Source organism: Felis catus, chromosome C1 (assembly GCF_018350175.1).
Source record: "Felis catus isolate Fca126 chromosome C1, F.catus_Fca126_mat1.0, whole genome shotgun sequence".
Taxonomy (NCBI): domain Eukaryota; kingdom Metazoa; phylum Chordata; class Mammalia; order Carnivora; family Felidae; genus Felis; species Felis catus.
Window position 1 is genome coordinate 211,778,619 of NC_058375.1, and position 26,315 is coordinate 211,804,933.

The following is a 26,315-nucleotide window of genomic DNA, read 5'->3' on the forward strand; positions in this document are numbered from 1 at the left end:
TAAAAACAGAAGGAAATCTTGTCATGTGCTATAACATGGATGAACCTTGAGAATATGAGCTAAGTGAAATAAGCCAGTCCCAGAAGGACAAATATTTCACGGTTCCGCTTATACGAGCTACATGAAGTAGTGAAACTCATAGGAACAGAGTAGAATGGTGGTCGCCACTGACTGGGGGAAGGGGAAAATGGGGAGTTGCTGTTCAATGGATACGGAGTTTCAGTTATGCAAAATGAAAATGTTCTAGAAATCTTCTCTATGACAATGTGTGTATCACTAGCAACACTGTACTGACCCTTAAACATTTTGTTAAGAAGGTAGATTTCATGTTATGTGATTTTTCTCAGAATTAAAAAAAAATTATATGAATAATATATAACCTACAAAAAGAGTCAACTGTCTTTTGGCGACTCAGTATGGAGTAACAATCACAAGGAACATCTTTTCAAGTGTATTTGCTCTCCTAACAGATCTTTCAAAAATCACTTGGAAGAATAATAGATAACCCTAACAAGCATCTTTGACCTCATAATTGAAGTGTTATTTACATAGACAAAAATCAAAAGCAAATTTCATATCATTGTTTTCATATTTTACAAATTGCATCATTATCTTCTTCCACTAGTAACATGAAAAGCAAATGAGGAAGTTTTATTTTACAGAGATAGTTAGGCTGGTGATGTTCTTCTTCCTTAGGGGAAAAGAAAAAGATAAAGGTTTCGTATTCTGAAACCGTTTCTTCAGGGATGGTAACATTTCAATGTCTTTATGGAAATGTCAAGGCACCCTTTACACTGGGTGCCAAAAAACCTAAATCGGACTGTTTGAATAAAAAGGCATTCCTTCCAAAAGAGAAGGCTTCTGTGAAAATGAGGCTGCCCCCACCCCCGCTAGTAATTAATTCGGGCAAACAAATTAGCTCAGGGCAGTATGCCCAGGGTGTAGAAAAATTAGGCTAGTCCAAAGAAATCTTTAAATAAAACAAAAGAGCAGAAGAGTGAGATCAGAGTGACCCTTTCCAGGGCATTGACCTTCATCACCAACGCTGCTCCCATCTTCACATGACTTGCTCCTGAATATTCGATTCCAATATTCTTAGAACTAACAGAACACAGCAATCATCTGAATGTGAGGAGTGAGAGCGATCAAGACGGCCGCCATGTTTAGGCTGAGTGAGTGGGTGATGTCGCCATTAACACAGAAAGGTACGGCCAAAGGAATAACAGGCTTTAAAGAAAGTTGGCCAATTGGATGTGGGCCATATGTAACCTAGGGCTCACTTAGGGAGGTCCAGGTGGCAGCTGGAAAAAATAGGCTTAAATAGCATAGAAACGAGCAGCTTGGGAACTAGTGGCCTGGAAGTGGTGTTGAAGTTTTATCAAAGAAAAACCTTAGAGAAGGAAAAAGAAGGGACCAAGGTCAGATCTACATGGAAGGGCAGGTGGAGAAGGAGAAATCAGATCGGAACATGCGGCAAGGGTGAGGCAAACGAGAGGAGGAAAGTCCAAGCACAGCAATGTCATGGGAGCCAGCGGAGGGAAGGAAATCAAGGTGAGCTGATCAAAGGCTCTAGAGGGCGAGAACAGCTGGATGAGAAGATTAGGTCACTAGAGACCTGCAGAATCATAACTCTTAAAGGGAGCTAGACTGCCCTTTAGAGATTGTTTTCAAAGTTGGGGGAGGGGAGGGACTGCTTATCACCGTGATTGGAGAGTCTGACCAGAATTTAGTGGGCAGAGGCCAGAGATATTAACCGTCCGGTAATGTCTAGGATACCCCCACACAACAAAGGATAGCCCTGGCGTCCCTCACAACTTCGGACCATCCTGTTGGAAATTCAGAGAGGTGAAAACCCTGTCTGGAACCTTCCGGGCCTAGAACCTAATTCCTATACATGTACATGTACATTCACAGTTTTTAAGATACACCGAGTTTTCCTGGAATGTAACTACTGGGTAAATGAAGAGAAGATTGTAACAAGAGTTGTTCACCACTTTGGAAAACGACTTCACAAGAGCAACAGCTCTTGAAGAATTTCAGTCACCAACGAGGCACACCTTTTATCAGTAAACAAAACAAACCAAAATCACTTCTTCAGATAATTTTCTGACACGGTCTAAAGCATCTCCCACCAGTTACTCGTCGTAACACTTAACTGATTTCATCACAACACTTATAACTGTCTGAAATCATATTTCAACTTAGTCCTGTTCTTGATTATTATTTCTCTTCCTCCACTAGAATATAAGCTTGAAGGCAGAGGCTGTGACTATAGCATTCACGGCTGTACCCACAGCATCTGGTGCAGAAAAGATGCTCAAAATAGCTGTTGAATCAGCACCCAGAGTGTCCTCGATTAAACCAACACACATTTAAGATGTGCCTACAATGTGTCAGGGGCTTCCAAGTACCGTGGATACAAAGCGAAATGGCAAGTCTCTACCAGCAAGAAGCTTATGGTCTAATAGTACATTACTGCCACCTGCTTTGCATCAGGCCCTTTGCATGCGCCAAACTGGTTAATCCTCACGACAGCCCAAAATGATGGGCGTGACTAGTCCCAATTATATAGTTGAGGAATTAAGAGTCAAAAAGGTGAAGAGGGTTGCCCAAAGACACAATTAGTTCCTCCTAATTTCCTATGTTGTCCCCAAAATGCATTCCCTAGTGTAGGAGTCTGCTCAGGCTGCCATAATGAAATACCACACACCGGGAGGATGAAACAACAGAAATGTATTTTCCCACAGTTCTGGAAGCTGGAAATGCTATGTCAAGATGTCAGCGGGTTTGGTTTCCCCTGAGGCCTCTCTCCTCACCTTCTAGATGGCCGCCTTCTCACTGAGGCTGCACACGGCCTTTTCTCTGTGGGCACACCCCCCTGGTGTCCCAGATGGTCCTATGAAACCAGTCATATGGGTTTATGGCCCCATCCGATGACTTCATTGAATCTTCATCACTTCTTTGAAGGCCCTGTCTCTAAATTCAGTCACACTGGGGGGGTTAGGACTTCGACATATGAAATGGGGAGAGACAAAATTCAGTCTGTAACACCCAGAATCAGCCACAACAGTATTGGCTTTCTGGATCAGGTCATTCCTCGTGGTTGGGAGCGCTGTCCTGTGTTCTGCAGGACAGTAAGCAGCCTTCCTGGCCTGGGCTCCCTAGATTCCAACAGCCCCACCCCTCCCCAGCTGTGACAGCCAAAAAGATCTCCAGACATTGTCCCTTGGAGAACATAAGCCCCTTTGGAGAACCAATGTCCTAGATCCTTCTCATCACACGAGAACTTGAGGAGAGAACAACATGAATGGGCAAGTTTGAAATTTTCATTGTGAGGAGAGGAAATGCATTGAGAGCAAGGATTTGGGGGCAGAACCAAGAAGGCCCATCTGCAACTATGGATTTAATAGAATACCAGTCCTTGGGTGCCTTCCTCCAGCAGTGAGAGAGTATGGACCCTCGGTTCATGTGGGGCTACCTAGATGTGAATACCAAATTCATGGGATAAAAGGAGAAGACAAGAGTGGGAGGTACAGGCTTCCCGTCAGAGAATGAGTAAGTCACGGGAAGGAAAGGTACAGCGTAGGGAACACAGCCAATGGTATTGTAGTCGCGACGTGTGTGGTGACCGATGGTGGCCACACTCGGGGTGAGCACAGTGTATTGTATAGACTTGTCAAATCACTATGATGTCAAATCACTAAAGTAACACAACATTGTGTGTCAGCATACTTCAATAAAAGTAACTAAATAGATGGATAGAAAGGGAAGAGAGAAGAGAGACGCACCTCCCACCCCTGGTGATGTCTGAGCTACTAAGAAACTTCTGAATGTTCTGCCACTAGGCTAGAACTCCCCTGTGTCCTCCTGTGAAGACCAAGGTCCTACGCTCCTGACTGACTTAGCAAAGGCACAGGAGTGAGCCAGGATTCTACTCCCCCGGGGTCTGAACTGTTCTAGAACACAATTGCCACTTCCACGTTTTATTCTGTCCACTCAGAATAAAATGTGTGTGTGTGCACATGCTATGTCATACTCTTTCTCTGCTGATACATTCCCAATAGGAATCTTTTTTTAAAAACAGGAGGGAAAATGTAGGTATGGTTCCCTGCTCACCTTAATCCTATTGAGTGTTCCAGGCTTCTGTTCTTTTAGCTTGTTTTTGAGAAAGAGACAAAGAAAGTGTGAGTGGGGGAGGGGCAGAGAGAGAGAGGGAGGGGCAGAGGATCCCAAGCAGGCTCCATACTGGAAGCAGAGAGCCGGATGTGGGGCCCCACGAACCATGAGATTGTGACCTGAGCCAAAGTCGGACGCTTAACACTGAGCCACCAAGGTGCCCCCCACTGCCCGCATGTTCTGTTCTAAATAGACCTGATGTTAGTATCTGTACAGACTTCCATGAAGCAATTACGTTCCCCCCCCCACACACACACACACGCACACACACGCACACACGCAAGAAAAAGGAAAATTTCTGTAAACAGGAGGAACTTGTGTAAGGAGACAGAGCATAGCTGCCATGGGGAGCACGGGGGCTGCTGATACTGCCTCTTTCTTTATTCCCTCGTTTCTTATCCTTTTCGTTGATGGAGACACCTGAGCCAGGGAGAAAATACCCAAATCAATCAATGTTTCCATTGCTATGGTTCTTACAAACCTTATATTGAAAGGGTTATACATCGAGGCTAAAGTTTTAGACTCTCAAGCCTCCCTGTTATGTATGTGCGGCTGAACCATCTACAGATCTTCACGTCCCTCCCTGGGTTTCCAAAAAGGCAGATAACGGAGAGCCGGCTATATGTCATATCCTAACAGTTCACGCAGTGAGTCTGTCTTCCTTGTCCCTCTAGGCTGCCGCTGCCTTCCACCGTCATCGGGCGAAGGTTGGTCATGTTCTCGGTCTCCTGTTTGCCTCTTTTGTTGATTCATTCTTTAATGCAACATACAGTGATTAAATGCTTCCTGGGTGCCAGGCACGGTGTGAAAATAGACATAATACTTCTACTAGGGGCATTTAAAGGAGGCAGACACCAAGCAATGATCCGAGAAAATGTGAAACCGTAACTGGGTGAGTGCGAGCAAGGTGGGGGTCTAGGGTGCCGGGGGAAGGAGAAGCAGGGAAGCTGGCCTTGATGGAGATCCAGAGAGGCTTCCCTGCGGAAGGACAGTGAGCTGAGAGGTGGGTTGTGCGCATGTATCAAAAAGGTGGGAGACGCACCCAGGGAAATTCAAGGCAGGACAGGCAGAGAGTGCAGAAGTCTCATGGTGAGGGGACCCAGCCTCTGGCCCATTCCAGAGATGGGCTGCGGTCTACTGAAGAGCAGAGGGCAGAGAAGAAACGAGAGACAGGCAGGCACCAGGTGACACCTTCAGTGGAGTGGGAGCCAGGGGATGACAAGTCAGATTTGCCTTTCAGAAAGATTACTCTTTCGGAGTATGAAGGGAAAGACCCTCAAGAATGAATGTGGAGAAATCAGTTAAGAGGTATGGCAATAGACCCAGGGAAAACATGGCCAGGAGGAGGGTGGTGGCAGGGCCAGCTAGAGAATAAATGTCAAGAGCCATTTACAAAGTAAAACAGCAGCACTTGTGAGAAGTTGCATGTGGAGGGTGGCAAAGAGAGTGAGGATGAAAGGGAGTCCCAGGGTCCTGCCCTGTCTTATTTAGAGACGCTGAGATTTCTTCTGGAAGGAACGAGGGAACTGACATTTATTGAACCCCCTTTCAGGGGCCAGTTTCTGTTCGAGGCACTTTCCAATACAATAGAATCTCATTAATACAGTGGGGTTGGTATAGGGGATGGGATGGAAAGGCGCACAAAACCACTTTCTGGAAGTAGATCTTAACTGAACAGAAGGAATCAGCAGTTTCTCCCAAGGGAAACAGAAGCACTTCGGAGAAAGAACACTCATTTCAATGACAATATGAGGTCTGACCACCTTGACAAGGACTGAACTAGGTACGGAGGGGATCTATTATGTGATAGCTAAAAAAAGAAGGGTTTGGGGTCCAAAGACATAAGTTGGGGGAGGGAGAAAGCAGAGAGAGAGGGAGAGCAGAACAAGAAGGAGGTGTGGGACCAGAAGGGAGAGCCAAAGAGGAAGACAGGGATCCAGAATACCAAGGGGGAGATGGGGGGCGGGGGGCTGGGGGAAAGGCACAGAGAAAGAATACCTAAAAAGACAGAGAGAGAGAGAAACCGGTGCAGACATGATAGAATTACTACAGAAGTCATGGGTCCCCTGTGGAGCCACATCGCCACCTGGTGTAACCAACCGCCTGACCACGGGCAGGGCTCTTCAGGAGCCATCAAGACAGTGCAGCATTGGAGGAGGAAGTGATTTGAACATGTGAGTGAAGAGACTGGAGGATTTTCACCTCTCCAGTTATCTTTTATTCACATAAAGTGCATTTGACACCGTTCTCCTTCCACTAGCCTCTTCTTGCCACCCAGTGTTACGTGTTTACAGGTAGGGAGCTCTAGGGCCATCCAGGTTTCACTGGCTCAATGCCGGCGTGTGACATCTTCCATCAAGGTAATTCATGGGCGCCTGTGGCAACCAAAGTCACTGAAGTCATTATAAAAGGAGGGCCCCTGCCCCATCTCCAGGAGGACATGCACTTGGCATTTCACGGGAGTGCCTGGTAACACAAGGAAAGCATCCAACACAGTGCCCGGCATATAATACATACCCACTATGTAACCACTGTGGCATGTGTCCCTCTGGTCTGCGGAGCACGGCGCAAACCTGATTTTAAAAGACAACGAAGGTGCTATAATTCTGAAATAGGTGCCCACCTAGAATATGCAACTGAGGCACTAAGCATCATAACCCTGGAGGGTACCATTCTCCTGAATCGCCACTTCCCGTGGCAACAAAGCCCGCTTACTGGAAAAACACAAAAGAGTGCCGGCTCTGCCCTTGCACAGATGCCTGAGCCCAGGTTTCACCAGTCAGAAGCTCAAATACCTGGGCTTTTCTAATATGAAACAGAGTCTGATTACATTTGACTTTTTCAAAACCTACTCCTTTAAGCCTTTTCTCAGCCTTATCCCCTGACACTCTCTGTGCTGGATCCAGTTTCCCGCTGGAGGTAAAACCTTGACTCACGGCTCAAATTTTGATCCCAAATTCTGCATTTTCTCTTTAACAACTGTCCGTTCTCTCTTTTCCTTAGTGCCCAGGTCGGTGAAATATACAAGATGCTCAATCACACTGCGGGCATGGAATTTGCTAAGAAGACGGACTCACAGGGCAAACTCACCTTTGCATAAATAATTTACAACAAGAGTTCTTTCCTTGGCAAATGTCTGATTTGGAATAATTAAAGAAAAAAAACGCCTGGGGAAATGTATCCTGAAATTGACAGTAGTTTTGTCAGGCAGTGAATTTAAAGGATGCTTTTTATATTTTAAATGTGCATATTTCCACTCCCTAATTTTCTACACTGAAAATATGTTACTTGTGTAACACAAGAAGAAAGCGTCAGAGATGCTTTTATAGGTATTTTATTTGTATTATCACAACTCGAAGTCATGTTGCTGATTCCCGAGGGAAACAATGCTCATGCTCTGTGTCTACAGTGATTTGGGCAGAAGATAACTGGTAACATGAAGAAAAGGCTGACCTCACTAAGGGTAGTTTTTAGGTGGAGGGGTGCATGAAGGGAAAAGATCTAGTCTTACTGGAAGAGAAGACATTTTAAGGCCATTTAACAACCATCACAATAAGGTACACTGCTATTTAAAAAAAAACTGAAAAAAAAATTTTTAATGTTTATTTATTTTTGAGAGAGAGAGAGGGAGAGCAGGGGAGGGGTAGAAAGAGAAGGAGACACAGAATCCAAAATAGGCTCCAGGCTCTGAGCTGTTAGCACAGAGCCCACTGCGGGGCTTGAACTCATGGACTGCGAGATCATGACCTGAGCCGAAGTCAGACACTTAACTGACTGAGCCACCCAGGCGCCCCCCAAAAAACCTTTTTTATAAGGGGAACTGCATCTTTTAACATGTAAAAAAGAAAACCTTTGGAGATGTTAAAAATTCTGAAACATCTCTATATTTATTAATAGAGTGCAAATCATCAATTCACATTGGAAGGGAAAAAAATCTTACACATATGCTAGAAAAGCAAACCACCACTGTTCTGAGTTCCATTCCGTCCTTACAAATAGTTAGCATTCTCCTCCAAAAAACAAATTTAAGGACAAATGGAAGAATATGTTATAGATGATGAAGCTCGGGGTTCAAGAACTCCACGGACAGCCTGCTGAAACAGAAACACTTGCAAAACAAGGCTTAAACCTATCTATCATTTTGGGGATTTTTCTATGTTGTCTAAACATTTCTAGGAGCCTTCTCTTGGATTTGCCTTTGGAACTAGGTCACAGACTAGTCCCAAGAAAAAATCAATCTCTTTGCAATGGTTTGCCTTTATAAATGTCTTTTTCTCCCCATGATGTTTTTGACCACTAGAGGGTGGATTCTACCTATGCTCTATGCCAGCTGAAAGAAGAGAAACAAGTTACTTGGGAGTTCAACAATGGAGGAGACATAAAAAAGTGTTTTACAAAAGGAAAACACACACACAAGGGGACGCAAATACATACAGAAGAAATATCGTTTCCTTTAATAATAACGCTTAACATTCATATATTTCTTTACAGCTTACAAACAAACTCACCGCTAGGTTACCTCTAAACACGTGGTAGCTACAGTTAAAATGATTGATTCTAAAGGGGTCTGTTTTTCTCACTGACTCCCTAGAGAAAGTATTTTTTTTAATGCAAATTCTTAGAGGGGCGCCTGAGTGGCTCAGTTGGTTAAGCATCTGATTCTCGATTTCGGCCTGGGTCTTGATCTCACAGTTCATGAGCTCAAGCCCTGCGTCAGTTTCTGAGCTGATAGTGCAGAGCGTGCTTGGGATTCTCTCTCTCTCTACCCCTCCTCTGCTCGCTCTCTTTCAAAATAAATAAATAAGAACTTAAAAAATTGTAATTAAAAATAAACGCAAATTCTTACAACACTATAATTAAAGCGCTGATTCAAGATTAAGTATAATGACAATATTTTATAACTTTGATTTTAAAGATTATTGTGGTATATGTTTCCTTAAAAACAACAAGTAAAATGTTTTATTTTATTTAACTAGTATATTTATAAATACATTTGCAAATGGCGTGGTTTACATTTGAGATGACGATAATGATGAAAAGATTTAGAAAAGCAAAGGTAGGTGGCGTCTAGGTGGCTCAACTGGTTAAGCTTCTGACCCTTGATTTCAGCTCAGGTCATGATTGCAAGGTCATGGAATTGAGACCCGCCATGGGCTCTACACTGACAACATAGAAGCTTCTTGGGCTTTCTCTCTCTCTCTCTCTCTCTCTCTCTCTCTCTCTCTCTCTCTCTCCCCTCTTTCTCTGCCCTTCCCCACTCACGCGTGCTCTCTCCCTCTCCTCTCTCTCTCTCTCAAAATAAATAAACATTTTTTAAAAAGAAAGGAAAAAAAAGGTAGGTTCAAAAGCCTCACATTCTAGAGGTTGTTTGGTATGCAATGCATCCAGACTGACACAGGGCCCTGAACAGGCAAGAGGTTAAGTGTTAGGGTGCAAAGATTAAGGTTCTATTGCAGTACTTTGTAGAGAAAATAAATCTTAGATGATTATTTTCATGCAAGTATGTATATTAACAAAGAGGTTTTTTTTTTTCACGTTTATTTATTTTGAGAGAGACAGGGAGTGCAAGTGGGGCAGGAGTAGAGAGAGAGGGAAACAGGATCTGAAGCGGGCTCTGCACTGACAGCAGAGAGCCTGATGTGGGGCTTGAACTCATAAACCCATGAACCGTGAGATCATGACCTGAGCTGAAGTCAGATGCTTCACAGACTGAGCCACTCAGGCATCCTTAAAAGAAGAATTTTTAAACGTTAAAGCACAGGAAAGTTTTCTGAATGTTTCATTCTATTTAAATTTATTTCACAAACTATTGCTTAAATTTGATTTTAATTCACTTACTCAATTATCACTGAATATTCTTTGGAGGTATTCACCCTCAAAGGGGCTTGTGTCTATTCATCACACTATACCAGTGATTCTTGTCATGTGGCTCCAAGACCAGCATCATCAGCATCCCTTAGAAAGTCATCGAAAATGCAAGTTCTCAGGCCCCAACCAAGACCTGCTGACTCAAACTCTGTGGGCGGAGCCCAGAACTCTGATTTAAGAAGCCCTCTTTGTGATTCTAATGCACACTGAAGTCTGAGACCCATTGAGCTATACAATAGCAAAGCGTACATCTCCTACAACTTCTGATTCTCAAAAGGGCAGGGAAGTGGTAGGAGTTATCTATGGCAGGTGCTAGATACAGCACAGTAATATTTAATCTCTATGGCTTTCCCTCAGCATATCAAATACAACCACAAAACACACAGTCAGAACATGTACCAGTCATAGGCATATAAATAAACAATAGTGAAACGTGGTCGGATGACCTACCAACCACAGGTGCATAGACTAAATGGAAACTATACTCCTCTCCTATTTGCTTAAGGGAATAAAGCAATACAAAGGAATCCCACGCTGACAGCAGGTGCCAAATTTGAAAAGAAAGGCCAGAATGAGAGAAGGTAACAAGGGTATAGAAGTGGCAAACATTTTTTTCTCCTTGTAGGACTGGGAGTCATACACCCCCAATCAGAATGTGGAGAAGCAAGCCTAAATTCAGATTAGTGAGTGAAATTCTCCCCACACCTCTGATCCAGGTTCCTAAACCCATGGAACTATCATTTTAGCTAAGGGAATACCATCAGAAAATGGCAGACAGCACTTATAGAAACAGAGAATAGAAGGGTGGTCTCCTGGGGCTAAGGAGACATAGGCTAAAGGGTGCAAAGAGTTCTGGGGTCTAATGTACAGCAGGGTGATTATTTAATAATACTGTATTACATATTTGAAAGTTGCCAAGAAAGCAGGATCTTAAATGTTCTTGCCACAAGTAAGAACTAGTAAGTAGGTGATGTGATGGTGTTAACTTTGCTATGGTAGTAATCGTTTAGCAATATCATGTAAGTGTATCAAATAAACACACTGTACATCCTCAATTTACACAATGTTATATGGCAGTCATATCCAAAAAAAATCTGGGGAAATTTTTTTTAATCAAAAAGAAGAATAAAAATGGCAGACAATCTACAATAATTTTTACACACCAAAAATTGAGAAACATGATCTGACAAAGTTAGGCTGTTTCCAATGATAAGAGGGGGCCCCCTGGACACATAGCTTAGCACCAAAGGACTTGTGTGTTGGAAAACAAAACGCTGTGATAAAGACCATTCCAGAAAATTCTGGTGCATGGACTCCACAGTGCAAAGGTAGATTTTTTTTCCCCCAGGTATATCTGCTTTCCTTCTCATGGAAGGCACAATGCAAAGCAATCCTCCAACCTCCTCCTTAGTCACTGTTATTCTAAAGTAAATACACTGTCAGAATTGCTAAAATCAACAACACAAGAAACAACAGGTGTTGGAGAAGACGTGGAGAAGGGGAACCCTCTTGCACTGTTGACGGGAACGTAAACTGGTGCAGCCACTCTGGAAAACTGTATGGAGGTTCCTCAAAAAGTTAAAAATAGAACTACCCTATGACCCAGCAATTGCACTACCAGATATTTATCCAAAGAATGCAAAATTACTAACTCAAAGGGATATATGCACCCCTATGTTTGTAGCAGCATTATCTATGACGGCCAATTTCTGTACGGAAACAGCCCAACTATCCACCGACTGATGAATGGATAAAGAAGCTGTGATATATACAATGAAATATTATTCAGCCATAAAAAAGAATGAAATCTTGCCATGTGTAACAACGTGGATGGAACTACATAGGATGAGGCTAAGTGAAGTAAGTTGGTCAGAGAAAGACCAATACCATATGATTTCACTCATATGTGGAATTTAAGAAACAAAACAAATAAGCAAAGGGGCAAAAAAGAGAGAAAGAGGCAAAGAAAGAACAGATTCTTAACTCTAGAGAACGGGTAGTTACCAGAAGGTGGTCAGTGGGGGATGGGGGAAATAGGTGATGGGGATTAAGGAGTGCACTTGTCATGATGAACACCGGCTATTGTATGGAAGTGATGAATCACTATACGGTACACCTGAAACTAATATTACACTGTAGGTTCACTAACTAGAAGTTAAATAAAAACTTAAAAAAGTGTGTAATGGCTACACAGTTTTGTATATTATCCCTTGTATTTTCTTCACATTAGAAATTCAAAACAAGAGGGGTGCCTGGGTGGCTCAGTCAGTTAAGTGTCCAACTCTTGATTTCGGCTCAGATCATGATCTCATGGTTTCTGAGCTCAAGCACCACATGGGGCTCTGTGCTGACAATGCGGAGCCTGCTTGGGATTCTCTGTCTCCCTCTCTCTCTGCCCTTCCCCTACTCTCTTGCTCTCTCGTTCTCTCTCTCTGTCTCTCTCTCTTAAAATAAATAATAAAAGCAAAAATAAAAATAAATTCAAAATAAGAAACAGAAACACATAAAATAAAGTTATTAATTAAGGGGGAAGAAAAAGAACTTCATGGAGGAAATTAACCACCAGAACTACTGTACCTTGAGGCAACTGGATTGCAAAGACAATTTATAAATTCAAATGAACTGGAGTGGGAACTGGATTATTTGAGTAAATGTTGAGTTCTGTTCCTGTTGCCTCTACTAAGTGATCACTAAGGATGCCTAAAAATAGGGAATTTATTCAATAAAGAAGTTACAAAGCAGTGAAAAATCAAAAGTGTAGATCCTAGTTGAGTATGTGTATGAATAATGTATGTAGAACATGAGACTTCCTTGAAATAAAGGAGAGATGAGGCTCAATCCACACAGAACTATGAAGAAACTATGATATAGGAAGAGCAGTTGTCTCCAAGATATTCCTTATTCCTGGGGCAGACAAGTTCAGTGGGACCTCATCTCGTTCACTCAATCATAACTACACACTTTTTTTTTGTCTTTCAACTATCTTTCTGCTTCTTATATATTAAACTCATGCACATTCCTCACATATTTAGGTTTAAGATTATGGTAGATTACAAAAAGAAAAAAAAATGGTGCCCACAAATTCTCTGTAGCTACAGATCTGGCTCTATGACATACTCCACCAGTGAGATGTTAGCAAACATAACAGAAGAAGAAACTTCTGAAAATGTGCGTTGAAAATGTGTCTGTCCTCCCTTGCTGCTTTTGGAACCCTGCTGCCATGTGAAGAAGCCTAGACTGGTCTGCTGGATGATGAGCAACATGTAGCCCAGATGCTCCCCATCATTCCAGCCAAGTACCAGACATGTGCATGAGGTCGTCCAGGACTGGCCAGTCTCTGGCTAACTTGCTGGACAACCACAAAAGCATGAGTGAGCACACCTAACACAACGTGGAGCAGAGAAGAGACATCCCAGCTAAGCCCTGCCCAAATTATCAACCACAGAATCACAGGCAATAAAAGATTGTATTAAGTTACCAGATTTTGGAATGTTTTGTTATGCAGCAATAACTAACTAATACAGAGGTTTAATTAGCAGAGACATTGCCTAACTTAAAGGAATAAAACCACACACATAAAATTTTAGGCATCAGGGAACTATTAGAAAAGGTATTTGGGGGAGGTAATGGATGAAGGAAAACTGTCCCAAAATCAGACCACGAGGCTGTCCATATTCCTTAGGCCACGCTTGTTTTCAGTTGGGCTTATCCAATCTAAAAGGTATACTTTTACTAATGAATTAAACCCCGGACATTCACTCTGATCTAGATCATAAAAACCATCTGGTATTGAAAAAAATGAAACATGATCCTGATAATCATCATGAACATTTCATTACGATTTCAGTCCAGACAGCTAATGATCTCTGTAGGCAACTCCTATAAAGCCAATGGGAGCACTGTGACACCACATAAGGAAGCCCCCGGTGACCCGGGACAGGACACACCGCTCTGCAAAATCAGCAAGTGCTCTGAGTTGACAATGTGCTGGACTGAAAAACAGGTTATGTATCACTCTGCTGCAGGCAAACCTAAGAGCTCTGAATCTTCATTAAAACTGAAGCAATTCTGTAAAAGCACCCGGCATATGCAGCAACTTTCATCGTGTGCCCTTACGTTGAAAATTAATGACTGTGATAGAAAACTAATGGAAGAAATGCAGTGCATTGTCCGCAGCTTTGTGTACAAATTCAAATCAATAAAGAATTTAAAAGCACAGTGAAGACTGAAAGACCAGAAGAAAGCGTAGGTTTTCCGTCTCCTTTCGGGTTGTGTATCTGGGACTCAGGACGCGGGCTGCCATCAGTCACCGTACATCTCCGACATCACCTACAACAGCACGTTGTCACAGGGTCACCAGCCCTGGGGATCTGAAGCCTAGCTGATCCTCCACTACTGAGAGGGACAACAGGCCAATGCCACTGAACCACTCCCGTGGGAAGGAGTGACACTGGAAGGTAGGACATCCGAGCTCTCTCGAGGCAAAGAACTAAAAACCAAAACCAAATATGAAGAGGAAAGAACATTCCAGGGACATTACCAGAGCCGGGTGAAAAGAAACAGCATCCAAGGCCTCCGTGGCCTACAACAATCAATGCAAAAGACTTTCAGATTCTGGTGGGAAGAAAAAAGGTGAAATTGCTCCTAGGCGCTGGAGAGTCCGGGAGTGAGAAGCACCAATCAAGAGAGGTCCCCTATGCTGAAGGGTGACACATTTGTCACATGGCATGTCTGCATTTCTCATCTGAGTCACAAGAGAGCAGTTTCTTTAAATAAGTGCAGCCAGCAGACATCAGGTGAGATGCAATCACAAGTTTCTGTCCCAAGGAGCCCTTGGCATTGTTTTCAAAACAGCTGAACCTTCAGGGTATCAAAAGCAGAAGGGGCCCAACTATCCACAAGCGGGTCACTTTTCTGAAAGCCAGAACTGTGCTTCTCTGTGCTAGAAAGTAAGGGACTAGTGGTCAAGAGCCACTCACTAGACCACAGCCAAGGACGCTTTCCAGGCCTTATCTCAGGAGCTGTCCTGGGACGAGCGGGGTCTGGAAACTTCTTCTTGTGACCGGCACAGATGTCGGTGAGTGCCCAGCTTCACACACAACTTGGGGGACCACAAGTAGGCCTCTGCTGAGAGTCTGCCTATCAGTCAAGAGCTTCAGTGCTTAGGTAAACCCAGTTAAATCTGTGGCTCTGTGACCCCTCCCACCTGTTGTTTACTCTCCCTGCCTCGATTTCCTCATCCTTGAACAAAAAAATAGGCATGCTATGACCTGGGGTTAAGTAAGAGAATATCTGTCAAGTGACGGGCGCAGAGTCTGGATGCAGGCGATTCTCACAGATGGGAGCTACTTAGGCAAAGCCGCCTGGATAAAGGGCGTTGCCTGGATCAGTATAGCTGAATCAACGCCCTGATGAATCCCAACTTTATGTGTTCTTTTGAGGTAGCTATTAAGACAACTACCGCTTAGAAAATCTGGTTAAAATATTTCACTGTTCAGTCCTTAGGTACCAGTGGTGAGTCAAAGCCACAGACTTTGACTCCATTTCCTGGGGTCTGGATCCCACTTGCCCAGATTCAACCCCAGCTTCATCCTTAACTAGCTCTGTCATCTCGGGCCCAGAAATGACAACCACCATGGTCCCACTACTTAAGGACTATGGGATCCAAGTGACCATTCCACTTAAAGAGCTCCGCCCAGCACCGGACACTTAAATGTTTATCACCACAGCCACCGAGAGCCAAGGCCGGAAGCAATCACTGAATCCTATAAGTGGACCTGTATCCACTATGGCCATGAAGACGGATCCCACGTCTACTCCAACTCTAGCCTTGAACTTCATATGAAAAGAATCCCAGCACAGATTTAATAATTCCTCACCAATCTTCCCCGGAGAAAGGCATAGCTGACATTTTCACGGCTGCTTCATTGTTTTATAGATTTCAAAGTGCACGATCATATGCATCACCTCATTTGAGCTTTGTGGCTTATCCCCATTTTGTCGAAGAGGAAACTAAGGCCAACAGAGACCGACTGCACAACTGTTCAGTGACAAAGCTGGGGCTTGAATTCGGCTCTGCTCAACTCTTAGCCAGGCCTCTTCCCATCACACCTGGTAAGAGAGGCAAGGCTGCCGACTTTCAATTCTACCTTCCAGATGCCCAGACTCTCAGCAAGCCCCAAAATGGTAGCGATCGGATCAGAGTAACTCCCAACCACAAAATAAAGTAAGAGTCAGTGGCTTAGTTACGGAATAGTTTCAAGTACATCCCCATCTGACCCCGATGGCCATGAACTTTATGAGAAGTTCCTGAAATTACATGCTGGCACTGCTTCAAAGAGAGCCATCCTCGGAAAGGCACTGCTTAGTGACCAAGCTGTTACCAGCTGCCATTTCTAACCTGCGTTCCAGGTCAGATGATGTAAAACACTGTCTGCTGTCCTCCCAGACTATTCTAAAACCTACTGCCAGTAGGTAAATCTCATTCTTTTTCGACAACAGTTCAGCCACGAATGAGATCTCAGCTATTTGAATTTTAAGCGGAGCAGTGGGAGCAGAAGAAACAGAAATCCACCATAATTAAAGGCCAGCTCATCAACGCTTTCCTACATATGGATTAGCCATGTAAAGCGAGGTTAAAAAGCAGCCTTGTGAATAGATTTTTAACGTCAAAAATCTCATAAAAATTCCATATGCTCCACCAGTGAAGTGCTCTTTACTCATTACTAGTGTCCTTTTCTCTCCTTCTATTGATCCCTCAGGGCACTGGCCTAAAGAAGGCAAATAGCACTAATTCTCCCTGAATGCCCCCCAAATTAAAATCAAAACAAAATGGAGACGAAGAATGGCCGTGGCCACAGCTGTAGACGCCACTGGGGCAGGCTCCTCAGCCTCCTGTGGTGTGGGCAAGTCTGACTCAGTTTCTCCCTGGGCCCACGGTGGCCTCGTTCCTCACACCCTGGGCAGTGCCCTCTCCTCCCACCCCCACTAATGTCCCCAGGTGAGCTGCTCACCCGGTGTCCCTCCCAGCTCGGTGATGCCTCCGCCAGCCTCTGCTGCCGATGCTTCAGCCCCCTCCCTGCAAATTCTCCCACAACCCCCCAACTGCTCCCTTCCCCCACCCCCAACAGTTGGAGTAGTTGTCTTGACTTTCTCTAGCGCCGATACCCCCGGAGCCCATCCTCGTTCCTCTCGTTTCAGTCTCTTCACCCAGTCCCAGGCTTAGGTAACAACTCCCTAATAGCACATCCACCTTTGTTGGCCTGTGTACCAAAACAGGCTCCTTCTGCACATCTCCCTATTACTCTGAGTTTCCCAAGTTAAAGCCGGAGAGGTACCTTCGACTCCATTCAGAACACTGTTCCCTGCATTCGGCGGATATCCGAACTCTGATGAGTCAACTTGTCGACTAGATTTTAGGTCCAATCTTTCCTTCCCACAGCCACAAGTTTAAGTCCTCATTTCCACCTGCCTAAGCTTCCTGACTCACCTGCGGTCTTACCAGCCCTTCTGGATTGTAATTCTATCTGTAATATCGAATTCTACCAGAATAATCTTTCTTCCCCATTCTTCCTAGAACTACCTATTCTTCCCAGAGATCTCCCTATTCTATCAGAATAATCTTTTCTAAAACGCAGGTCCGTTCGCATACAATGCAAAATGTCTGCAAGTCTTCACGTTCCAAAGTCAGCGTCTAGATTCTCCGTGTGCCCCAGTGGGCACTTCAGCCTCACCACTCATCACTGTCCCTAGTGCATCTTATTGTGCAGCCAAGTGCATCTACTGTTCTCTGAACTTCCCCTCTCCTCCCCGTCCCACACCCCCCCCCCCAGGACCTGTGTTCCACAGTGTCCTTCCCCCATATATAAATCCACAATATCTCTCTGTCCAGGAAGTTCTGACTGAGCTGTTGTTAATACAAAACTTTAATCGACTGAACCTTTGGTATTTTGAACATTTCAGTCAATTAAGCACTGTCAGTGCTCTTCAACTAAAGGCTACCAAAGACACACCTGTAGCTGAACGAGCTGGGCCTATTATTCATCACGGCAAAGGTAGAACGCACATCAGGGGAGCCATGAGGTGTCTCAACAAAAGGGGGTTAGGGGCTACTTACAGGATCTGAACTCTAGTTGGACGATTTGGGGGGGATTCACTCTAGAGTGGGTGCTGTCACAAAGCAGGAGCAGTTCTATGTTTGAGCATCTCAATGAATCTTATCTATGTCAAGGGCAAGCTAGGTCAAGGCTAAAGCTGTAATTAATAAAGAAATGGCTGGCCTCAATTTATCTGTGAAAGAAGAGGAGTTGTGGTATTTTGTGGATTGCATGGTGACTTTGGTTTTGTCTGTACTTAGAATTATGAAACGGTCTGGTCTGTCTCACTTTATCATGGCCTGTTGGTGACCACGTCTGACGTCAGTTTCCATGGGACCATTTATGGGCCTGTGTCCAACAGGAGACACAATGGCCCAGCTGTGAGCACAGCACTCAGCCAGCTCCTAACACCTCGAAGGCCTACCTGTAATTGCCCGACAAGCTCCCAGATGTCAGTGGGACATCTTCTCTTCTTACTGCCACCACGATGTCAATGTAGAGAATTAAATTTTTTTCTTAGGAAGAGTACAGATTATGCAGCATTACAGCTCTTAGCTAGGTAGACACGACCCTAGTTGGTATGCCAGTGTTGAGGGCAGGTATCACATTTTGAGATACAACAAAGGAAGGGCACGGTACTGGCCCACTGGGTTGGGATGTGGGAAAAGGAGATACTATAAGGTATACAGTCAATAATTCCCAGGAATCTGTGATATGTAGATCAGGAATCCCCTGGAGCTTCTTAAACACAAGAATTGTCTTCATCTTAGTGAACCTAATAAATAAAGCTTTCTGGTTCACAAAAGATGAAAGTTGTCCACTGCACTTATCCAAGAATCTAAATGCAATTACACATTCATTAGCGAGCTAAATGTCTTCATATCTTGTAGGTGTGCTTCTTTTTTTCTTTATTGCTATTGAGCTGCTATTAAAATCCTAGGCGGTAAGTCTTATCTTAGACTGTGTTTCCGGAAGACACCATCAGAGTGCTGATACTGACAAGTGTGACTTTAGAGGGAGCAGCACCAGCTGTCTTTCGGGCCACAGAGACCAGAGATGCAGCCCACACGTGAGGCATCTGCAGAAAGTAGGAAAAGCATCACTTGAAATTCCTACGATTTCCTTCAAAATTTTTTTATTTGGAGAAAAGTCTAAACGTTCTTTCTTTTACAGTCTGGATGATCTAAATGAGTTACCCACCCTCTGGTAGAGAAAAATCAGCAGAGATACATGATTGGCAAGTTGTCCCCGGTCTCATTTGTGACAGTCAATTAGCATCCGAGATAAAAACTGATACTTGAGGGGCGCCTGGGTGGCTCAGTCGATCAAGCGTCCGACTTTGGCTCAGGTCATGATCTCACGGCTTGTGGGTTCGAGCCCCACATTGGGCTCTGTGCTGACAGCTCAGAGCCTGGGGCCTGCTTTGGATCCTGTGTCTCCCTCTCTCTTTGCGCCTCCCCAGCTCGTGCTCTGTGTCTCTCTCTTAAAAATAAATAAACGTTAAAACGTTTTTTTAAAAAAAACTGGTTTTTCCATGTAAAAATCCTCTGATGCCTTATATTTTAAATTCCTTAAATAGTAGCTTAAGGCACACTCTGTAATGGCACGGTTAATTCAGTTCAACTAACAAGGTCAGAGTAATAACACAATTTCATGAGACAGGGGCAAGACTGACGAATTCAGGCAAACCATCTCCAACCAGGGATTCCTTCCAGTGTTGGTCATCATCCAAATGGCATCTCCAGATGCCACCATCGCACTGAGAACACATGAGACCCCACGGCTCCCATCTGCAAGGACAAGAGCACGCCCCCCGACAAGTTCCTTCCACCGTGGCACCTGCCACAGTGTTTGCAGGGCTCCACGCTCTCACCTTCTCCAGTCTTCGGGAGATTTCAATTTGCAATTTTTTTTAGAGCACGTGCGGCCTATCGCTTAACATTGTCACCGCAAGATAATATTTCAGTGATTACTCAGCGCTGACATTTTATTATTTAATATTAAAATCCCATCAGAAATCCCTAGCCTGATAAGCTAAAAATGAGGTTTGAAAATAAAGCACCTGGCAAGTCTGATTTGCAGTCACCCGAAAGGCATTTTGTCAGATGGGAACTAATTATCAACCTGCCATGATTTCAATCTGCTGTCATTTTGTGAAATGGGATCGGTTTGCTCTCTATAAAGATGATCAGGATTGCCGCTTTTCAGCTAGACACCCGATTTCACCTATTCTCACGAGATTCTTCTATTATGCAAACTAGTGGTAAAGCAATTACATGCTCCAAAAGATTAAGACTAAAAATTTCACATTCAGAGAATTGTCATTTTCACCTCTTAAAATGTAAATTCTTGCCAGATGTTAAGATGCCTTTTTTATTTCACACAATGTCACCTAATGATCTGAGGAAGCAAACCCTCCGAAAGCAGTTTTATCTCCCAAGTCCGATGAGAGAACACTCTGACAGAAGTCCAAGGCTCTACCCCGGGGACACCGCCTAATAACTGAAGGAACCATGGAAGGCAATACATGCTTCTTCGTTCAGTGGCTAGACATCCACTATTACCAAGCTAAATGCTCCAGCTGGCCATGAAGGAAGGGTGAGTAGAAAGCAGGAGGAGAAAGTGGTATTTTTTTTTTAATTTTTTTTTCAACGTTTATTTATTTTTGGGACAGAGAGAGACAGAGCATGAGCGGGGGAGGGGCAGAGAGAGAGGGAGACACAGAATCGGAAACAGGCTCCAGGCTCTGAGCCATCAGCCCAGAGCCCGACGCGGGGCTCGAACTCCCGGACCGCGAGATCGTGACCTGGCTGAAGTCGGACGCTTAACCGACTGCGCCACCCAGGCGCCCCGAAAGTGGTATTTTTAAACAGGAGACACTTTACCCTTCCGCGGCTTAAGAGGAAATGCTGGAATGTCCATAGATGGAAAGAAAGGGGAAGAGCTCTTAGCTACTCCATGCCAGGAAATGCGTCGCATGCCTCTCATTTAATGCCCTCACACACACAGCAGACCACAGTCAGCAACTCGTCCCCACCTAGGCTGTGACAACAAGTGCAGTTCAGATGACGAGCATCTAAGATGCTATTCATAAAAACAAAAACTGTGGCCCAGAGATGTCCTGTCAGTTTCTTGTGGTGAGAGTCAATGGGAGGGGATCTCACAGAGAGGTTCTCACTTCCCAGTGTGGAAAGAGAAAAGACCAGGAAATCTATTTTCTATTTAGGACCCATGTAAGCCCCCTCTTACATGCTGATAAACTCTACCCCATAGTATTAAACAACATTTTAATACTATCAAGCCACAGGAAGTAGCATTTATCATTAAATAACTACATTCCATTTAAAGTGTGACAAATAAGCCAACTAGGAGAGCCTGGGTGGCTCAGTAGATTGAGCATCCAACTCTTGATTTTTGGCTCAGGTCATGATCCCAGGGTCATGGGATCAAGCCCTGTGTCAGGCTCCATGCTGAGCATGGAAACTGCTTAAGATTCTCTCTCTCTCTCTCTCTCTCTCTCTCTCTCTCTCTCTCTCTCATTCTCTCTCTCTCATTCTCTCTCTGTCTCCTTCTGCCCTTCTACCCTGCACTCTCTCTCTCTCTCTAACAATAAACAAATGAATAAATAAACAAACAAACAAACGTAAAAGTAAGCCAACTAAGTAGAAAATTTTAATATGATTAAGAAAGGAAGTCTGAGGAGAAGAGGAGGGGAAAACAAGGCTGGTTTCTGGGTTGGTAATGTTTGATATTTCCTTCCCTGCGGGAAGCAGAAGGCTCGGGAGACTGGGAATGAACTACTGAGGAAGATCCTGACGGAGAGATCCTGCTCCCGCTGGCTGGCGAGGGGAATCGCAGACTGTGTTCTGACCTGCTCAGGGCTGGGAGCAGCACACCCGTGACTCACGGCGTGAGCGAGACCGTTCTTCCCGGCACAACAGGTGCTTGCTCTGTTTGCAAGCCCAGTGGTCTCGGAGCTCTGTACTCCCAGCAGGCAAGGGTACCACGGGGCTTCCTCCTCGGCATGGCCCATTCCACGGCACACACACACTGCCACGCACGTGGAAGAAAACTGGCCCTCCACTGGGAAAGCCATTCCCATTTCCACCAGGGCTCTGACAGGACAGCACGGGTGTAAGCACAGAAAAGGCATTTCATGGCATCCACAGAAGTGGAGAACCTTCTTCACCTCGACGTTTAATGGGAAACCCAAAAATGTTACTGTGATAGTTAATTTCGCGTGTTAACTTGGCTAAGCCACAGCACCCAAATATTTTGTCCAACACAAAGTTGCTGTGAAGGTACTTTTTGGATGGGATTAGTATTTTAAAAAGCAGCAGACTTTGGGTCAAGTGATTACCCTCCAAGATGCCGGAGGGTCTCATCCAGTCGATGAGAATTGGATCATCGGATCATCAGAATGGGATCGATGGATCCAGCTGAAGGCCTAAATGCAAAGACTGATGTTTCTTGAGAAGGCTGTAACATAGACACCCTGCCTGAGTTTCCAGCCTGACAGCTTGCACTAAAGATTTAGAACTTGCCAGTTCTCACAATTACATGAGCCGATTTAAAATCAGTCACTATCTCTCAATATTTCTCTCTTTTGCTCTCTCCAAATATGTACTGTTTTTCTCTCCGTTACCTATTTACATCATCATATATATATAATGTCATCACATAAAATGTCAATCCCATGATTTCTTAGAAAACCAGAGAACTAGGGCAGCCTGTGTGGCTCAGTCGGTTAAGAGTCCGACTTGGGCTCAGGTCATGATCTCATGGCTCATGAGTTTGAGTCTTGCTTCGGGCTCTGTGTTGACAGCTCAGAGCCTGGGTGTGCTTCATATTCTGTGTCTCCCTCTCTCTCTTTGCCCCTCCCCTGCTCACACTGGCTCTCTCTCTCTCTCTCAAATATAAATAAACATTAAAAAATGTTTTAAAAGAAAACCAGAGGACTAGAAGTTTACACGAGAAAGGTGTTTCAACCCCCCCTCCATGCTTAGTTGCAATTCCTACTAATTCCTTGCATTGATTCATGAGTAGGAGATGTGCCCCTAGCATGTTCTGGGCATGGAGCCACGGCCCCTGGGTTGGAATCTGCATTCAGTCCCCTTCTGGGTATGTGGCCACCGGGATATGACTGAAGCAAACAGGAGGCATTTAATAGATGTGGCTTGACGCCATCTACCTTGCAGGGAGGGCACTGAAAGGACCAGACATGTGAAACACCAAAAACCTAGGAAGATTCGTGCTCACTGCATGGCGGTTTGGGGCTGCTACAAGGTTACTGATAAAATAACTTCCTCCTACCCCCAGTGGGGAGAGAGACACATGCAAAGACAATTAATATGTTTTAAAGACCAGACAAGTGATATTGAAGGTGACTGTTGAACTTCATAATTTTTTTAAATGTTTATTGTTGAGACGGAAAGAGAGAGACAGAATACGAGCCAGGGAGGGGCAGAGAGAGGGAGACACAGAATCCGAAGCGGGCTCCAGGCTCTGAGCTGTCAGCACAGAGCCCGATGGGGGGCTCGAACTCACAGACCGAGAGATCATGACCTAAGCTGAAGGCAGGTGCTTAACCGACTGAGCCACCCGGGTGCCCCGACTGTTGGACTTCAGGGGGCGGAAAGCTGATTCAGCCCAGGAGAAGATGACGGGTGAAACGGGGTGACAGGGAGCAGGCATCTGGGCGGAAGGCACGAGCAGAACCAGGACTCAAGCAAAACTGGGGAAGTGGCTGCCATGCCGACGGGCAGGCGCCTATGAGAGGAATCACGCTTCAAAGCCTTCTGTAGGGCTAGCTCAGGCACGTGTGGAGACACAGGCAGGAGAGAAGGGACACAGAAGAGCTGCCCACGTGTGTTCTTTCCAGACCACACAGGTAGGTTGTGCAGATATACATTTTGACTGGTGACCCACTCTGACTTCGGAGTAGCAAAATGTACAATAATAAAAAATCAGTCAAACTCAGAGGATCTTTGGAAACGAAATGATGGGATTTTCGCACATTTGCACAGGGCGTCACAGGTCCCATGACACATACTGTGCACAGAGGAAGAATTTAAATAGATGAGAAAATTCTAAATGGATTGCGTCCTGTTTTTTATGCCTCTTAGGATGGAAAAACACTCTCCATTAACCAAAGAACACGGTATTAAACGACACAGAATCCAGGAAAAGCTCTGGAGTGACCTCTAGTAAATCGTTAAAAAATAATTAAGCTGTTATGAGATTAAGCCTGTTTTTAATTTTCCTCATTTTGCTTACTTGGATTTTCTTACTTTTCCGCAATGCCTGTGAACTGCTCACGAAGAGGGAGAGGGTGTTTTTTGGAGGGCACCGGTCGGGATGAGCACTGGGTGCTGGATCGAAGCCAGTGTGACAATAAATTATATTTAAAAAATGAAAAAAATAAACAAAAACAATTAACTGAAAAAAAAACCACACACAAAAAACAAAAAACAAAAAACAAAGAAAAAAACACGAGCCCTGCCAACCATGAGCCTAAAGGGAAAGTGTGTCATAAACGAGCGGCGTTCAGTTACACGTACAAGCGAACGCACTCGACGAGCCAACGTCGGCTCGGATGCAAGCGACGAGTTACAAGTCTGAGACTGGAGACAGAAAAGACCTGCGGTGCACGAGGGAACCCACCTGGGTCACAGAGGCATTTGTAGCTGGTGCCCACGCTGCGGCAGGTGCCGTGCGCGCAGGGGCTGAGAGCACAGAAGTCCACCAGCTGGGCGCACGTGGGCCCCGTGAAGCCCGCGCTGCAACTGCAGGTGAAGTGCACGCCGTCCGCGTGGCAGGTGCCGTTGTTCTGACACGGTGACGAGGCGCACGGGTCCACCTTTTCTTCGCAGGCCGATCCGAAGTACCCTGCCGGAAAACACAGACCCCGGGAAGGATTAAAAAAATAAAAATTAAACTGTGTTCACACAGAATAGCTAGGAGACCGGGTCCATACTTCTTCACTTTTCCCCCACTGTGAACTGATCCATGCATTTAACGGCTTCCGCGTTCGGATCACCCAACGACCCGGGTAAGGCAGGTTTTCTTAGCTTGGCGGACCGTGGGTTAAAATATTAAGCTCGTGTTTCCAGTTTGTTGAAATGTAAGACACAGGACTACTTAGATGTACAGACATACGGGGACATGAAAGTATTTACAAGTAAACAGGTGTATATGTATGTGTGTGTCTGTAGAGTCTAGAAAGATGCCAAACATAAATTAATGATGATTACCTTCAGGAAAGTGGGTTTGGGGTAAGTGGAGGGCTTTCTCTTATTTCATACACATTGCTGGGGGAAAGACATCCCTTGCTTTGCTTCAAAAAAGATATAATTCTGAATTTAAAAAGTTAAACCCATATAAAAGAGTAAACAATGAAAAAAATCTCCCACCAATATCCCTTACACCCCATTCTTTTCTCTCGAAGCAGCCACGGTTAGCGGTTTCTTGAACATACACCTTTTTTCAAGCTGGTTACCATAATGGATAAGCTGTGTTGTATCCACAGAATGGGATATTACTCAGCAGTAAAAGGGAACTAAGCTTCTACTCTTGCTACAGTGTGGATGCACCTCAAAAAATGACACCAGCTAAGAGAAAGCAGTTAAAAAAACAACACACCGGGGCAAGGGGCACCTGGGCAGCTCAGTCAGTTGAGCTTCCGACTCTTGATTTCGGCTCAGATCATGATCTCACAGTTTGTGGGGTTGAGCCCTGGCTTGGGCTTTGCATTGGCAGTGTGGAGCCTGCTTGAGATTCTGTCTCTCTGCCCCCACCCCCAGGCTTGCTCACACGCTCTCTCTCTCTCAAAAATAAATAAATAAACATTAAAAAAACCAACACATATTGTGTGATTCCACTTATAAGAAATGTCCAGAAAAAACAAATCTAGACAGAAAACAGATCGGTGCTTGCCTGGGGCTGGGTGGGAAGAGGGACTGACTTTGGCCATGAGCAGTCTTTGGGGTTGATGTAAATGTTCCAATATTGCATTGCGGTGACACACTTACTAAAATGCATTGAGTTGTATACTTAAGATGAATGGAATTTATGATATCTAAATTGTACCTTAATAAAGCATTAAAATTTTTAAAAATATTAAACGTGCTAATTGTGGGGGCACCTGGGTGCTTTAGTCGTTGAGTGTCCAACTCT

General features: G+C 44.6%; 1 protein-coding gene across 2 annotated transcripts in view; it reads right to left on the bottom strand.

Moving 5' to 3' along the window:
• The window catches only part of DNER (delta/notch like EGF repeat containing), a 320,460-nt gene that overhangs the window by 42,391 nt on the left and 251,754 nt on the right, over window positions 1-26,315 (bottom strand). Inside the window, exon 8 of one of the 2 annotated variants that reach the window (XM_023259772.2) lies at window positions 24,804-25,028. The exons of the other annotated variant lie outside the window; for it this stretch is intronic. Coding sequence (XP_023115540.1) covers window positions 24,804-25,028 — 225 coding nt within the window. The remainder of the gene's footprint in view (window positions 1-24,803; window positions 25,029-26,315) is intronic. 2 annotated transcript variants of the gene reach the window in all.